Source organism: Oncorhynchus clarkii, chromosome 2 (genome assembly GCF_045791955.1).
Source record: "Oncorhynchus clarkii lewisi isolate Uvic-CL-2024 chromosome 2, UVic_Ocla_1.0, whole genome shotgun sequence".
Classification (NCBI taxonomy): Eukaryota; Metazoa; Chordata; class Actinopteri; order Salmoniformes; family Salmonidae; genus Oncorhynchus; species Oncorhynchus clarkii.
The window spans coordinates 68,916,135-68,934,067 of record NC_092148.1 but is presented as its reverse complement, the minus strand read 5'-3'; the positions used below and the strand labels follow the sequence as shown (position 1 = coordinate 68,934,067).

At 41.5% G+C, this 17,933-nt stretch overlaps 1 protein-coding gene across 1 annotated transcript in view; it reads right to left on the bottom strand.

Moving 5' to 3' along the window:
* Positions 1 to 17,933, bottom strand: part of LOC139372788 (beta-1,4-N-acetylgalactosaminyltransferase 3-like) — a 43,929-nt gene that overhangs the window by 8,072 nt on the left and 17,924 nt on the right. The window contains exons 2-7 of the mRNA XM_071112595.1: positions 17,465 to 17,520; positions 17,251 to 17,322; positions 3,582 to 3,677; positions 3,402 to 3,492; positions 296 to 396; positions 117 to 184 (exon numbers count right to left, since the gene is read on the bottom strand). Of these exons, the coding sequence (XP_070968696.1) occupies positions 117 to 184; positions 296 to 396; positions 3,402 to 3,492; positions 3,582 to 3,677; positions 17,251 to 17,322; positions 17,465 to 17,520 (484 nt within the window). The remainder of the gene's footprint in view (positions 1 to 116; positions 185 to 295; positions 397 to 3,401; positions 3,493 to 3,581; positions 3,678 to 17,250; positions 17,323 to 17,464; positions 17,521 to 17,933) is intronic.

Below are 17,933 nucleotides of genomic sequence, written 5' to 3'. Positions count from 1 at the left end.
TGTTTTCAGTTATTCACTTGAAACAAATAGATTCATACACAATTTTGCTTCCCGACAAACTTCCGGAAATCATAGCCTTCACTCATACACACCCACACAGTGTTTAGCTGACTCACCAAACCGGTCTGGATGTCTGACTGGCATACTTCCCAAACTCACCAGGAGCAGTCCACTCCATGCCAGTCTGCAAAACACCACACACAGTCAGAGAGCTGCCAGAACCACAAATAAACACTATCATTACAGTCACTGTAGCCATCTTAGGTCCAAACTGACAAACACTCTCAGAGCCCACCTTGCCAATCCAGGCCAGTAGCTGCAGGTTGAGTGGAGAGTTATCCCGGCTCAGCCAGAACTCAGAGTTATCATCAGAGCTCACCGCAAACACAAACTCACCTGGAACAAACAGACACACAGAGATGGCAAATCTAGTCAGATAATTCTTTGAATTAGGTGTTCCTCTGGGTTCAGTGTTTGGACCCCTGTGGTTCAGTCACCCTGTGGCATGTAAAGTTGTCAGAACTGATCGTATAATTGAATGGCTGTCGTACTGCACCAAACACAGTTGTCAAAAGCCTTGGTGTTACTATCCACCCAACTTAGATGCTTTACTTCAGAGATCAACAACTACATTCAGCCTTGGGACAATTTTGTCTTGAGTGGATGGTCAGGGTCATGGAACATAATTACAAATAACTCATTGGTAGACTGCGAATTGACTGCAAGAAGCCCAAACATACATAATATTTAACTAAAACAAGCATTCATTTGTTGCTTACATTTGTATACGATCACATACAGTACCAGTTAAAAGTTGACACCTACTCATTCAAGGATTTTTCTTTATTTTTAATATGTTGTACTTTGTAGAATAGTGAAGACATCAAAACTATGAAATAACACATATGGAATCATGTAATAACCAAAAAAGTGTTAAATCAAAATATATTTTCCATTTGAGATTCTTCAAAGAAGCCACCCTTTGCCTTGATGACAGCTTTGCACACGCTTGGCCGTCTCTCAACCAGTTTCACCTGTAATGCTTTTCCAACAGTCTTGAAGGAGTTCCCACATATGCATATCGTCAAATTATAGTGCAAACCAGATGGGATGGGCATATCGCAGCAGAATGCATTAGGAACCCATGCTGGTTAAGTGTGCCTTGAATTCTAAATAAATCAAACCGTGTCATCAGCAAAGCACCCCCACATCATCACACCTCCTGCTCCATGCTTCACGGGGGGAACCACACATGTGGAGATCATCCGTACACCTACTCTGCGTCTCACAAAGACACAGCGTTTGGAACCAAAAATCTCAAATGTGGACACATCAGACCAAAGGACAGATTTCCACCAGTCTAATGTCCATTGCTCATGTTTCTTGGCCCAAGCAAGTCTCTTCTTCTTATTGATGTCCTTTAGTAGTGTTGTTTTTGCAGCAAATCGACCATGAAAGCCTGATTCACGCAATCTCCTCTGAACAATTGATGTTGAGATGTGTCTGTTACTTGAACTCTGTGAATCATTTATTTGGGCTGCAATTTCTGAGGCTGGTAACTCTACTGAACTTATCCTCTGCAACTGAGGTAACTCTGGGTCTTCCTTTGCTGTGGCGGTCTTCATGAAAGCCAGTTTCATTGTAGTGCTTGATGGTTTTTGTGACAGCACTTGAAGAAACTTTCAAAGTTCTTGAAATTTTCCAGATTACTTTAAGACATGAAGGTCAGTCAATGATGGACTGTCGTTTCCCTTTGCTTATTTGAGCTGTTCTTGCCATAATATGGACTTGGTCTTTCACCAAATAGGGCTATATTCCGTATACCACCCCTACCTTGTCACAAAACACCTGATTGGCTCAAAAATCTAATTTTATTTGTCACATACGTGTTTAGCAGATGTTATTTTGGACGTAGTGAAATGCTTCTATTTCTAGCTCTAACAGTGCAGTAATGTCTAACAGTAATATCTAACAATTTCACAACAATACACACATCTAAAGTAAAGGAATTAAGAATATAAATATTGGGTGAGCAATGTCAGAGCGGCATACACTTAGATACAGTAGAATAGAACAGTAAATACACATGAGATGAGTAACGCAAAAAATGTAAACATTAAAGTAGCCAGTGAAAAGTAGCCAGGGATTCCAAGTCCATGTAACCTCAGCAAAATGTTTTGCCCTGGCCACATCTGCAGTCCTCATGCCTCCTTGCAGCATGCCTAAGGCACGTTCACGCAGATGAGCAGGGACCCTGTGTATCTTTCTTTTGGTGTTTTTCAGAGTCAGTAGAAAGGCCTCTTAGGGTCCTAAGTTTTCATAACTGTGACCTTAATTGCCTATTGTCTATAAGCTGTTAGTGTCTTAATGACCATTCCACAGGTGCATGTTCATTAATTGTTTATGGTTCATTGACCAAGCATGGGAAAGTGTTTAAACCCTTATAATGAAGATCTGTGAAGTTATTTCGATTTTTACGAATTTTCTTTGAAAGACAGGATCCTGAAAAGGGACATTTCTTTTTTTTGCTGAGTTTATATGGGGCAGCAGCATCTAATATGCTAGTGATGGCTATTTAACAGTCTGATGGCCTTGAAAAATAGCTTCTATCTCTAGGTGCCAGCTTTGATGCACCTGTACTGACCTCGCCTTCTCGATGATAGCGAGATGAACAGGCAATGGCTCGGGTGGTGGTTGTCCTTGATTATCTTTTTGGCCTTCCTGTGACAACGGGTGCTGTAGCTGGACTGGAGGGCAGGTAGTTTGTCCCCGGTGATATGTTGGGCAGACCGCACCATCCTCTGGAAAGCCCTGTGGTTGCGGGCGGTGCAGTTGCCGTACCAGGGTTTTAGGTGCCAAGCCAAATTTCATCAGCCTCCTGATGTTGAAGAGGCGCCTTCTTCACCACACTGTCTGTGTGGGTGGACCTTTTCAGTGATATGTACACAGAGGAACTTGAAGCTTTCCACCTTATCCACTGCGGTCCCGTCGATGTGGATAGGGGGCCCTCTGCTGTTTCCTGAAGTCCACGATCATCTCCTTTGTTTTTCTGACATTGGGTGAGAGGTTATATTCCTGGCACCAGCCTTCCAGGTCCCACACCTGTTAATTGAAATGCATTCCAGGTGACTACCTCATGAAGCTGGATGAGAGAATGCCAAGAGTGTGCAAAGCTGTCATCAAGCCACATTGAAGAATTTGTTTGAAGAACACTTTTTTGGTTACTACATGATTCCATGTGTGTTATTTCATAGTTTTGATGTATTCATTAATATTCTACAACGTGGAAAATAGTAAAAATAAAGAAAAACCCTGGAATGAGTAGGTGTGTCCAAACCTTTGACTGGTACTGTATATCTGGGAAAACTTTGGAACAGATTGCCAAAATTTTAAAAAAATACCGTCGGTATAGGGGTGGAGATAGCCAAAAATCCTGAGGCCGTAGTTCATCCACCTGGGAGAAACAGCCAACTTCTTTACTGTGGTTCTGGACTAGAGGAGAGAGCAAGAGAATGGGTGTAGTCTGGGTGTAGCTATGACATGTCATGTGTATATGTTGGCTCGGGAACTGTGTGACTCACGTGTGGGTAAAGAGGATAATGCAGGTTCATGCGAAGCTGAGCTGTAGAGCTGCCACACCAGTCCTCAAAGGTATGGAGATTAGCCCGTCCCTTATACTGGGGGGGGGGGGGGGGGAACACATAATAACACATAATTGATCCCATAATAACACCCCAAGACAGTTTTATTTATTATTTATTTAACTAGGCAAGTCAGTTAAGAACAAATTCTTATTTACAATGACGGCCTAGGAACAGTGCCTTGTTCAGGGGCAGAAAGACAGATTCTTGTCAGCTCAGGGATTTGATCTAGCAACCTTGCGGTTACTGGCCCAACGCTCTAACCACTAGGCTACCTGCCACCCCAGTTATCTGAGCTGTGTGAGAGAGTGTGTGTGTGTGTGAGAATTAAGCAGGTCAGATCCAAAGCCTATAAGGAGGAGCTGTCTTCAGCTAACAGCAGAGAAGCTAATGATTGGTCATTAGCTTGGTGGCTACAGTCGCTTAGCTTGGTGACAACTAGTCCCAATGTGGCCATGATTTATTACACAGATGGAAACTAAAAACACCCCTAGTCTCTCACGAATGTAGGATAAAATTATATTTTAACTTACTCTACCAAAGTCTAACAAAGTTGCTAAAACACGTGACAAAATGAAGGAAGGACGGCATGTGAACGGCCAGCCGGGCAAATGGCTGGAGCTTTTGGTAGAAAAATAAGATAGATAAGCCTGAGAAGACAGCCGTGTTGATATGTGACATTTCTCTGACAGAGCGCAATGCTCCTCTATTTTTAATGTGAAGCTCTTTGAGTTGTCTGACAAACTGCACGATTGTGATTGGCTTGAAAAATCTGTAAGGAGTAGGTCAAACAATAGTTACTAGTTTTACATTTGGGTAACTGAGTGTACAAAACATTTGAAAAATATTGTTTTTAAAGTATACATTTTCTTTATTATCATTTCCCCAAACCCTACCACCCCTCCCCTAATTGGAGTAAACTAATGGACAACACCACTTAGGCTTCTACACACGTTTCACAGACACTATTTATTAGTGTCTTTTTAAATCCCATCCTTCAGCTCCCCTCAACTCTTCCCATCTATCTCTGAAAATCATCCAGTTTTGATATCTAATTGCAATGTATGTTTTAACGGTGCTGTTTCACAAAAGTTCTGAACCTTTCCATTCTCATAGTTTCTACAGACTCTAAATAAAAAAAAATACATTTTTACTAAGAGTATTATTATTGATAGATTGACTATGGCTTTAAGTCACCCGGCAATGCTATTTGATATATTAGCTCCAGGTTTTTTTTGCCATTCCTGAACCTGCGACCAGAAACAAGCTACATATAGGCAGTACCAAAACAAGTGATCTAATTAGTCTGTCTTCGCAGCAAAATCTGCAGAGCTGGGATGGTTGTATCCCCATATGCATAACATTCTATTGGTTGCAAGAATTTTGCATAAATTGAAATTGCAAAACTTAGTTTATGAACTGATGCACATCGAACATTTCTTCCCAACTACTTCAGCAACCTGTATGGTGCAATTTTTTGCTCCTTAAATTAAACTGGTATACTTTTATTTATTTATCACAATTTGCTTTAACCAATGTCTTCAATGCAGGGCCGACAGACGAGATCCTTACATTCTCCCACTTGCCTCCATTTTTGCAGTATTGCTGCAATCAGTTAATTATAATTTTGGATAGATCAGACATTTCCATATACAGTGAACAAAAATCGAAACTCAACATGCAAAGCGTTGAGCTAAAATAAAAGATTCACAGACATGTTCCATACACACAAAAAGATAATTTCTCTCAAATTGTGAACACATTTGTTTACATCCCTGTTAGTGAGCATTCCACCATCCACAGGACAGATGTGGCATATCACAAAGCTGATTAAACAGCACCTCGTGTTGGGAACAATAAAAGGCCACTCTAAAATGTGCAGTTTTGTCACAACACAATGCCACAGATATCTCAAGATTTGAGGGAGTGTGCAATTGGATTGCCGACTGCAGGAACGTCCACCAGAGTTGTTGCCAGAGAACTGAATGGTAATTTCTCTACCATAAGCCGTCAATTTAGAGAACCGGCCTCACAACCGCCGACCACCTTTATGGCATTGTGTGGGCGAGCGGTTTGCTGATTTCAATGGTGTAAACAGAGTGCCCCATGATGGCGGTGGGATTATGGTATGGGCAAGCATAAGCTACGGACAACACACACAATTGCATTTTATCAACAAGAATTTGAATGCACAAAGATACCGTGCCATTCATCTGCCGCCATCGCCTCATGTTTCAGGATGATAATAAAACGGCCCCATGTCGCAAGGATCTGTACACATTTCCTGGAAGCTGAAAATGTTCCAGTTTTTCCATGGCCTGCATACTCACCAGACAGGTCACAGGTTGAGCATGTTGGGTAAATTCTGGATCGACGTGTACGACAGGGTGTTCCAGTTCCCGTCAATATCCAGCAACTTCGCACAGCCATTGAAGAGGAGTGGGACAACATTCCACAGGCCACAATCAACAGCCTGATCAACTCTATGTGAAGGAGATGTGTCACACTGCATGATGGCAGACGGTTTTCTGATCCACACTCCTACCTTTTTTAAAAAAGGTATCTATGACCAACTCATGCATATCTGTATTCCTAGTCATGTGAAATCCATAGATTAGGGCCTAATTAATTTATTTCAATTGACTGATTTCCTTATATGAACTGTAACGCAGTAAAATCTTTAAATATTGTTGGATGTTGCATTTATATTTTTGTTCGGTATATTTGTTAGCTGCATGTGTGACCCATTTATGATCTCATTAACATGTTTTGTTTTTGTGCGCCTGGCCCACCACAGGAGTCGCTAGTATGCACCGGGACAGCAACATCCCTGCCGGCCAAACGCTCCCCTAACCCGGACTTCGCGACAGAGCCTGGACTCAAACCAGAATCTCTAGCGGCACAGCTAGCACTGCGATGCAGTGGCTTAGACCACTGTGCCACTCGGGAGGCCAAGACCTGTATTTCTAGCCCTTTGATATTATTGTTGGATCTGATTTTAATAGTGCCATTTTATTATGGCCAATGAAATGTTAGCTAGTGGACAACCCTGTTTTACTCCTCTTGACAGTTTAATACTTTCTGAGAAGTAGCCATTATTTACTATTTCACACCCGGGGTCGGTATAATAACTTTAACCCATAGTACAGTATAAGAGATTCTCCAAAATTAAAATAGTCCAGGCATTTATATATAAACTCAAGGACTTTTCAAAAACCAGCTATGAATAACAGACTTGGTTTACCACATTTTTCATGTTGTATTGTTTCCGCTACTTGTCTTAAAGAAAACGTGTCTGATTAGGATGAATAATATTGGACAATACCTTCAAGTCTATGCATTTTGCTAGAATTATTGCATCACAACGCTGAAGTGTAAGGGGCCTCCAGTTGTTTTTTTAGGTGGACTCGATCTTTCTATTTACCACCTTGGTTCTGTTTCAGTAATAGTGAAATCAGACCTTCTTGCTGCCTATCTGATAGTCAACCAATTTTATAGGAGTGGTTAAAAAAGGTTTGATATAGCTCAACAGGTATGCCGTCCGTCCCTGGAGTTTGTCCGGACTTAAAGGATTTAACTGTATCAAGAAGTTCCTCTTCTGTAATGTGGCCTTCACGTCAGTCTTTCTGTACAGCTCTTCATTTTACACGATAAATAGAATAAACATTATTCTTAGAATTAACGTCAGTTAGCTTCCTCTTTCAAAATAGTGTCTGGCAGTCTCTATGGGGGTGCCACAGGGTTCAATTCTCAGGTCGACTCTTTTCTCTGTATATATCAATGATGTTGCTCTTGCTGAGGGCGATCCCCTGATCCACCTCTACGCAGACGACACCATTCTGTATACTTCCGGCCCGTCATTGGACACTGCTATCTAACCTCCAAACGAGCTTCAATGCCATACAACACTCCTTCCGTGGCCTCCAACTGCTCTTAAACGCTAGTAAAACAAAATGCATGCTTTTCAACCATTTGCTGCCTGCACCCGCACGCCCGACCTAGCATCACCACCCTGGATGGTTCCGACCTAGAATATGTGGACATCTATAAGTACCTAGGTGTCTGGCTAGACTGAAAACTCTCCTTCCAGACTCATATCAAACATCTCCAATCTAAAATCAAATCTAGAGCCGGCTTTCTATTCCGCAACAAAGCCTCCTTCACTCACGCCGCCAAACTTACCCTAGTAAAACTGACTATCCTACCGATCCTCGACTTCGGCGATGTCATCTACAAAATCGCTTCCAACACTCTACTCAGCAAACTGGATGCAGTTTATCACAGTGCCATCCGTTTAGTTACTAAAGCACCTTATACCACCCACCACTGCGACCTGTATGCTCCAGTCAGCTGGCCATCGCTACATATTCGTCGCCATACCCACTGGCTCCAGGTCATCTACAAGTCCATGCTTGGTAAAGCTCCGCCTTATCTCAGGTCACTGGTCACAATGGCAACACCGACCCGTAGCACGCGCTCCAGCAGGTGTATCTCACTGATCATCCCTAAAGCCAACACCTCATTTGGCCGCCTTTCCTTCCAGTTCTCTGCTGCCTGTGACTGGAACGAATTGCAAAAATCGCTGAAGTTGGAGACTTATCTCCCTCACCAACTTCAAACATCTGCTATCTGAGCAGCTAACCGATCGCTGCAGCTGTACATAGTCCATCGGTAAATAGCCCACCCAATTTTACCTACCTCATCCCCATACTGTTTTTATTTATTTACTTTTCTGCTCTTTTGCACACCAATATCTCTACCTGTACATGACCATCTGATCATTTATCACTCCAGTGTTAATCTGCAAAATTGTAATTATTTGCCTACCTCCTCATGCCTTTTGCACACAATGTATATAGACTCTTTTTTTCTTTCTACTGTGTTATGGACTTGTTTATTGTTTACTCCATGTGTAACTCTGTGTTGTTGTCTGTTCACACTGCTATGCTTGATCTTGGCCAGGTCGCAGTTGCAAATGAGAACTTGTTCTCAACTAGCCTACCTGGTTAAATAAAGGTGAAATAAAAAAATAAATAAGTCATTTGTAACAAGTTACTGTTAATTATTTTGGGGAGCATTTCTACATTTGAAGATTTTTTTAAAATCCCCATAGTCCAGCCAGTTTGCTTTATTTTTATAATATATTACACTTGATCTTTCTGGAACAAGTTCCTCCAACTTTTTCTGTGCCTCTATGGTACCATTTTTATTGAATTCCTTCTATTGTTAGTTCCTCCATTTCATGACAAACTTACCAGTTGAATCCGGGTGAAAGCTATGATCCCTTGATGTTAAATCCACTTCAAATCAGTGTAGATGAAGGGGAGGAGACCGGTTAAAAAAGGATTTTTAATCCTTGAGACATGGATTGTGTACCATTCAGAGGGTAAATTTGCCTTTTAACGAGGTATGGTAGTAGCTGCCAGGTGCACTGGTTTAAGTGTGTCATGAACTGCAACGCTGCCGGGTTGTCACGCTCAACAGTTTTCAGTGTGTATATCAAGTATGATCCACCACCCAAAGGACGCCCAGCCAACTTAACACAACTGTGAGAAGCATTGGAGTGAACATTGGCCAGGATCCCTGAGGAATGCATGACACCTTGTAGTCCATGCCCAGACAAATTAAGGCTGTTATGATGGCAAAAGGGGGTTCTAATCAATATTAGGAAGGTGTTGCTAATGTTTTCTAGACTCCGTGTATGGCTGAGGAATATGTAATGCGCCCAAATGATATACATCTCAAAATAATAGGTCTAATGGGTGAAAAGCAAATTAAGAATATCCAATGGCTAGATAATAAAATACTGTAAAACTTTAGAGTAAGACTAAAAAAAACAATGCCTCCCAATAAGATGAAAGTAAAACGGGAGGTTGAAGCCTCCTTGTGAACGAGTTACAAAATAAAAAAGTGTAATTAAAACCTTATTTTGGAGAGCCACACTTGAGACTGGTGGACAAATTATTTTGAAATATAACTACCAATAATTTAATGAAAGTAGCCTATGGCAGGTGCTCCCAAACATTTTCACTCAGGGCCCCCCTTCCAGCATTGGGGAACATCCCACGCACCCCCTATCGCACAAGCACTGTTCACACCGCTCATTGGTGGAGAGAATTTTGCAAGAATATTTGCAGTTACAGCTAATTTTCTTGCAATTCTATACCTTTTGCCATGTCACATTTTATTTTATTTAAGACAAGTTAGTAAAGAACAAATTCTTATTTACAATGACGGCCTACCAAAAGGACACACAAATGTAAAATAGAGCACACCACAACAGAAACCTAAGAACACAACATAGCATGGCAGCAAAACAACATGGTAGCAACACAAAACATGGTACAAACATTATTGGGCACAGACAACAGCACAAAGAGCAATAAGGTAGAGACAACACATCACGTGAAGCAGCCACAACTGTCAGTAAGAGTGTCCATGATTGAGTCCCAATGAAGAGACGGAGATAAATATTATTAAAAAGTCCAGTCGGAATGTTTTTTTTGCAGCTTGTTCCAGTCGCTAGCTGCAGCGAACTGAAAAGAGGAGCGACCCAGGGATGTGCGCTTCTCGGACCTTTAACAGAATGTGACTTGCAGAACGGGTGTTGTATGTGGAGGATGAGGGCTGCAGTAGTCATCTCAGATAGTGGGGAATGACGCCTTAGAGGTTTGTATAAATAAGCATCAACCAGTGGGTCTTGCGACAGGTATACAGAGATAACCAGTTTACAGAGGAGTATAGAGTGCAGTGATGTGTCCTATAAGGAGCATTTGTGGCAAATGTCATGGCAGAATGGTAAAGAAACAGCTAGCCATTCGAGAACACCCTTACTTGCCGATCTATAAATTATGTCTCTGTAATCTAGCATGGCAGGATGGTCATCTGAATCAGGGTTATTCTGGCAGCTGGGGTGAAAGGGGAGCGATTACCGTAGAGGAAACCAAGTCTAGATTTAACTTTAGCATGCAGCTTTGATGTGCTGAGAGAAGGGCGGTGTACCGTCTAGCCATAATCCCAAGTACTTGTATGAGTGACTACCTGAAGCTAAACACTCAGAAGTAGTAATCACACCGGTGGGGAGAGGGGCACTCTTCTTACCAAACCACATGACCTTTGGTTTTGGAGGTGTTCAGAACAAGGTTAAGGGCACAGAAAGCTTGTTGGATACTAAGAAAGATTTTGGTGTAGAGCGTTTAACACAAACCCAGGGAGGGGCCAGCTAAGTATAAGACAATCATCTGCATGTAAAATGGATGAACGAGCTTCCTACTGCTGAGCTATGTTGTTGGTGTAAATTGAGAAGCGCGTGGGGCCTAGGATGGAGCCTTGGGTTACTCCCTTGGTGACAGGCAGTGGTTGAGACCGCAGATGTTCTGATTTTATACACTTCACTCATTGAGGGAGCTAGTTTGAAAACCAGGCCAAAGACCACTCAGACACCAATACTCTCACAAAAACAAAATGGTCAAAAGTATCAAAAGCTTTGGCCAAGTCAATAAAAATAACAGCACAACATTGCTTAGAATCAAGGGCAATAGTGACATTATTGAGGACCTAAGGTTGCAGTGGCACATCCATATCATGAGCAGAAACCAGATTGCATACCTGAGAGAATATTATAGAACCCAAGAAAGCCAGTCAGTTGATTATTGACAAGTTTCCTACACTTTTGATAAACAGGGCAAAATAGAAATTGGCCTATAACAGTTAGGATCCATTTGATCTCCCCTTTAAATAAAGGACACACAGTGGCTGCCTTCCAAGCAATGGGAACCTCCCCAGAGACGAGAGACAGGGGCAGCAACCTATCATCACCAAGCCTTAAAGAGAAAAAGGGTCAAGTTTAAGGAGCTCCTTCAGCAACTCGGACTCTGACTGCCTGCAGGGAGAAACTTTTTAGCAAAGCGGGGGGGACATGGGCAGCTGTGAGGAGGAGGGTTTATTCTCCAGGTCTTTAACCGTTTTGAAGAACTTCTTTGAGTTAGACTCAGAGAGAGAACTGCTCCTTAAAGGAACTAATTTTGTCCTTCCGGATAGCCTGAGTGCACTTACTTCTCATTTGCCTGAACGAGGGCCAGTCAGCCTGAGTATGAACGTGCCGAGCCTTTCACCAAATGGAGTTCTTGAGGTGGAGTAACTGCCAGATCATGGTCATACCAGGGACTGAACAGGTTTTTAATTCTCATTTTCTTTAGGGGCGTGTTTGTTAACAATACCACTGAAAATATTTAAAAAAGAAGGTCCAAGAGTCTCCGACAGAGCTGATTCTATACCAATTTACAGAGGCCAGGTCATGAAGGAAGGCTTGCTCATTAAAGTTTTTTTTAGCAAGCGTCTGACAAATCAGGAGAGCAGCCATTACAAACACAGGCTGTAAAACAGTGATCACGAAGGTCATTACAGAAAAAAAACTGATGCCTATCAGGATTATTTGTGAGGATAACATCAAATAGAGTAGCCTTGTCTGGGTGTTTGGAGTCATAACTTGTGGGATTGGTAATCTCAGGCAGATTTAGGGAGTCCCATTGCTTTAGGACTTGGTCAGGTGGTTTCAGCATGCCCCAGTTTAGGTCACCTAGCTGGACAATTGCAGACTTAGTGGAAGGGACCAGGAGAGCATTTAGGGTACAGGCCGGTGCTGATGGTGGACAATAGCACCCAGCAACAGTCAACAAAGAGCTATTTGAAAGTTTAATGCTTAAAACCAGAAATTCTAATTGTTTGGGGACAGACTTCGTGGAGACAACCAAGCACCGAAGATGTTCCTTGGCAAAGATTGTCACTCCCCCGTCTTTGGAAGATCTATCTTGCAAAAAAACAAAAAATATCCAGAAAGGTTAACATCAGTTTTCAAAACACTCTTCCTTAACTACGTCTCAGTAATGACCAACACATCTGCATTGGAGCTATGAACCCAAACCTTCAATTGATATATTTTAGGCAATAGGCTTCTAGTGTTAACTTGCAGAAAATCCATGCTTTGAAGCAGAAATCAGAGCACAAGTCAGAATTGGGGCTAGCAACAGTATGGGCACATTTTCAGATATCACCAGCAATAATACAATCAGGGCACGGCCGAGGACAGGGAGAGCTTTGCAGTGTTGATTTATGACAATTGAATTTGCATTAGATGGCAACAAGATCATATTGTACAACAAGTTCATCAGGTAACATCAAATACAAAGCCGGCAGGAGGTGGTTAGAATAGGACGGGAGGCAAAAGAGTCCGTGTCCCTCGGTTGGGTAAACAGGCAAGTTCATAGTCAAAGCATGCAGGGGTCATGAGGTAAATAGCATAAAGCACAAGAGAGAAAACAACTTGGGGCTAGCCATTGTAAGTTCAGAGTCACTTGCCACAACAGTGTGTGTGTGCTGGAGGCAAGCAAATGCTTGGGAGAGAGGGGAGAGTGTGGCGGGGGTACCTGTACCAGACAGGGGGAAACAGTCCAGGACAGATAGTGAACAGATCGCCAGGTGGAATCCAAGTAGGAGTGCAGCTGGCAATGAGAGTAGGTGTCACACGTCCTTGGGAGAAGCTTTTTTCAGGAGGCAGATTCTTTGTAGAAAATCCCAGCTAGCTAGCAAGTCTCATTTTGAAAAGGAGGTTGTAAGTCATCTCTTCAGTTTCGGCGAATGGTTCTTTACGACGTCCAAATAAAGTTGTCCTGTGGCTGTTGTATTTTGGAGATTGCGAGGAGGATATTTTCTGATGTGATCAAAGCAACAGTACTGTTTCTTATTGAGGTAATTTACAATTGAAGTGTCCTGGCTGCATATCAGTTCAAAATAGAGATGAATCTAGGGGTACTGTATTGTAATAACCTCTGCACATATGGAGGGGGCTTCAAAAGGCATTTGGGTGGGGGAGGCTGTGAAACTCTCCTGCCATTGTTGGGCTAAAAGTCTGAGTTTCTCACTTCACACCCCAGTGCCAATTGATCTGTTCTACATCCACTTTTCAAAATAAGCGCTTGTGTTACCATTTGTCCTAACAGCATCGATTTCCCCAAGACCAAGGTAAACATGACAAAGACAGCAGAGAGGGGAACCATACGTTGGATCAGGACTAACAAGGTGCTTTTTGTGAAATGGAAGGACACTAGGGAAGTAACTATGCTCACCACACAGCAGGAGGCATTCAATATCAACCATGTCTCAAGGAGGGTGAAAAGGGAAGAAATAAACCCCATTCCTGTGAAGGACTACAATGCACGCATGGGGGTATCATCCTATCTGACAGGCTCCTACCAGGCTCGAACCAGGTCCTCCACAAGACCAGGAAATGGTAAAATACTTTTTTTTAACCACGTTGTGGACATTGACACAGTAAATGATTTAATTCTCCAAAAGCAGATGGCCAAAACAAAAAAGGTCAAACCCTTCTCTCCCAGTTCCCTCTGAACATTTCGGAATCAGCCGATATTAGCTAAAAATGCCAACATCGGCCCGATGTCTAGTTAATGCCGATGTGAAAAAACGATGTAAAAGCTGACGTGCATACCTATAACGTGTTAAATGTTAAATGTTGCACTACACGTGCAACACAGCATTCCTAACCCACAATGTCTGCTGTGTGGCTCGCGCAGTCAACAAGTCGAGCAGTCATTTGAAAGAGTAAGAATTTCAGCGAGACCAGGCAAAAGTCGAAATCCATTAACGGCAAGATAATAGATTCAATGCCCTTGACAATCAACGGTTTTCTGTCGTGGAGGAAGTTGACTTTCGCAACTGGTCGAGCATCGGTACACACTAACGTTACCAAGCGCCCTGTTGTTCAGATGTCGCTCTACCGGAGTTACACAGTAATAGCGTCACTGCTATTAGCTTCATGACATACATACTATGGAACACCGTTTGAGTCTGAGTGTGAAAAAGATACAGTAGCACTGTCAAAGCTGTACAAAAAGTCTGCAAACATTGGGCACGAACAATGTGTTTACAATACCACATTGGTAATAAAGCATTATTAGTTTGACCGCAACTTCTGGGGTAGCTAGCTAGCTTTAGTTTGGTACCTAGCTAGCACCAATACAACCAGCCTGAAAACAATGACCAGTAGAAAGTGCAGTCATTTTCATTATTCTTAGCAATGATTTAGAAATCCTTGTGAGTAAGTATTAGCTAGGTAGCCATTTGTTGTTCACCTATTGAAATTGAACTCCTGTTTATGAAAATAAATAGCTAGCCAGCTACTTAACTGTTGCCCAAAGCTAACGTTATAAGCAGCCAGTTAGCTTCATCTGGCTAGTGATGCTCGACCGGACCGGGTTGTGTTGTGAGGCTAGTCACAATAGTGTAATTTGCAGTTTCCCTTCAAAATACATGTAAAAGTGATGCAGATGGTTACAATTAATGGATTCATGCCATATTTAGACTAGATCATGTTAAACAAGGTTGGAATCTGAAGCAATGAAATGGGATATCAATCTACTCGGTGACACCCACAGAACACAACTGTGAAGAGTTCATGTGAATATTAGCGCTGTAGTGCTTATCGCGGGACTGTGACGGTGTGAAATTACCTCCCCAGTCAGCCTATTGTGTATTCTTCTAGGCAGAGTTACTCTGTCCAGTGTCTGTTATTTTGTCCATCTTAATCTTTTATTGGCAAGTCAGATATGGCTTTGTATTTGCAACTCTGCCTAGAAGGCCAGCATCCCGGATTTGCTTCTTCACTGTTTTTTATTTTACCTTTATTTAACTAGGCAAGTCAGTTAAGAACAAATTCTTATTTTCAATGACAGCCTTGGAACAGGGGCAGAGCGCCAGATTTTTACCTTGTCAGCTCGGGGATTCGATCTTGCAACCTTACAGTTAACTAGTCCAACACTATAACCAGTAGGCTGCCTGTTGTTACTGTTGACATTGAGACTGGTGTTTTGCGGGTACTATTCAATGAAGCTGCCAGTTGGGGACTTGTGAGGCGTCTTTCTCAAACTAGACACTAATGTACTTGTCATCTTGCTCAGTTGTGCACCGGGGCCTCCCACTCTTTCTATTCTGGTTAGAGCTGAAGGGAGTAGTCCACAGAGTTGTACAAGATCTTCAGTTTCTTGGAAATTTCTCGCATGGAATAGCCTTAATTTCTCAGAACAAGAATAGACCGACGCGTTTCAGAAGAAAGGTCGTTGTTTGTCCATTTTGAGCCTGTAATCGAACACACTAATGCTGATGCTCCAGATACTCAACTAGTCTGAAGGCCAGTTTTATTGCTTCTTTAATCAGAACAACAGTTTTCAGCTGTGCTAACAATTGCAAAAGGGGTCTCTAATGATCAGTTAGCCTTTTAAAATTATAAACTTGGATTAGCTAACACAACATGCCATTGGAACACAGAGTGTTGATTGCTGATAATGGGCCTCTGTACGCCTATCTATGTAGATATTATATATATTTTTTAATACTATATATATATATATATATATATATATATATATATATATATATATATATATATATATATATATATATATATATAGGCCGTTTCCAGCTACAATAGTCATTTACAATGTCTACACAGTATTTCTGATCAATTTAATGTTATTTACTGGACAAAAAAAATAGCTTTTCTTTCAAAAACAAGGACATTTCTAAGTGACCCTAAACTTTTAAATGGTAGTGTTGCTTTTATTTTGTTTTGTTTGTGGGACCAATACATTGGCTATGCCTAGGCTAAACGTTCAGGCACTTGAGATGTTTTATTTTTAAAAACTAAATATCCCCTGTATGTTCCGACACCACCACAATGTTTGAGAGAGTTTGGTGTTGTGGCCAGTTTTTAAAGTGAACAATAACTTTTCGGCCCATCCAGTTTACTAAAAAAAAAAGTGCAATTACCACAATCACACTTGGGAGAGGTTGAAAGGACACTTGAACGTACCCTGGATACCCCATAACATCACCACAATGTTCACAATGAGTGAGGTTGATATGGTATAAATTGTGCTTGAGACTGAAAAAAAATAGCATTTGTATATGTAATAGCACTGGAATTATCTACTTTACAGACATATGCCACTTTGGAGAAGTTTAGTGACACTTTGAAATGTCCCATGACCACACCTGATACTAAAACATCTGCCCATTTCTAGTTGTTAGGTCTATCAATACCATTTTTTCATGAAATTGTTCACATATTGTGGAAGCCATCTGATGCGTTTCCAGCTCTGGGCATCAATAATTCACGTATAGCTTGTCAATGAAAGATTACTTTCTAAATAAAAATGTTAAAAGCATATAATAAAAAAAGTTATTTTGTGTATTCTGAACGCTGAACTCTTCCTCAAATGTCTTACCAAATATACCAAGTTTTGGCATGTCAGAATCAATGTATTACACATGAATAGCAGTTACTTTTGGGTATGTCTATTCAGGCGTAAATCTACATTTTGCCATTAAGTTAAAGTGGTGAAGCCTTTTGTATAAGATTCTACCAACTTAGCACAGCAGCACACCATGATATAAAAGAAACATGAGGACTCCTACTTAGATTCTGCTCAAACACTGATTACTACTATACACTAAGGCCTAAACACACACACAAGGGGGGGTGAGCAAGCCTGGGCAGGTTGTGGATGCTTCCTGTGAGGTGAATAAGAGAGCGTACCTCTGGCCTCCAGGGCTGTGGGGTGTAGCTGGAACGCCAGGCTTCTGAATCCTCACTCGCATCACCTCCAAACTGGAAAACGCACAGATGAAGCAACTAATTATATTTTGTGATAACTGGTATGTGACAAATTCTTTCCCATACTCATATTCTTTCCCGTCTCCTACACGCTGTTACCCTCTTCATACTATCCCTGTCTCCCCCCCATCCTTACCAATCTCTCTTGTGTAGGAATTCTCCCGAGGCTATCCTCACTAGCAAGACTGAAACCTGCACAGAAAGAGAGAGAGAGAGAAGATATTTTAGAAAGGAGAGAGACACACAATTCTAGGGTCTAGTTAAATGTTAAACCCATAGAATTAAGAATTAGAATAAAATAATGGACATAACATTCTTATGTTGGTCAGGGAGTTGGTCAACTTTGGTTTGCCAGTGCTGTGATAAGATTGTGTAAAATAATGAATGTGAAGAATTGATATACAGTGTACAGCGCAGTCGGAAAGTATTCAGACCTGGACTTTTTCCACATTGTTACGTTACAGCCTTATTCTAAAATATATATATTTTTTTATTTGTCATCTTCACGCAGTACCTCACAACAAAACAAAAACTTTTTTTGAAATTTTAGCAAATGCATTACGAATCAAAAACAGAAATATATAATTTACATAAGTATTCAGATC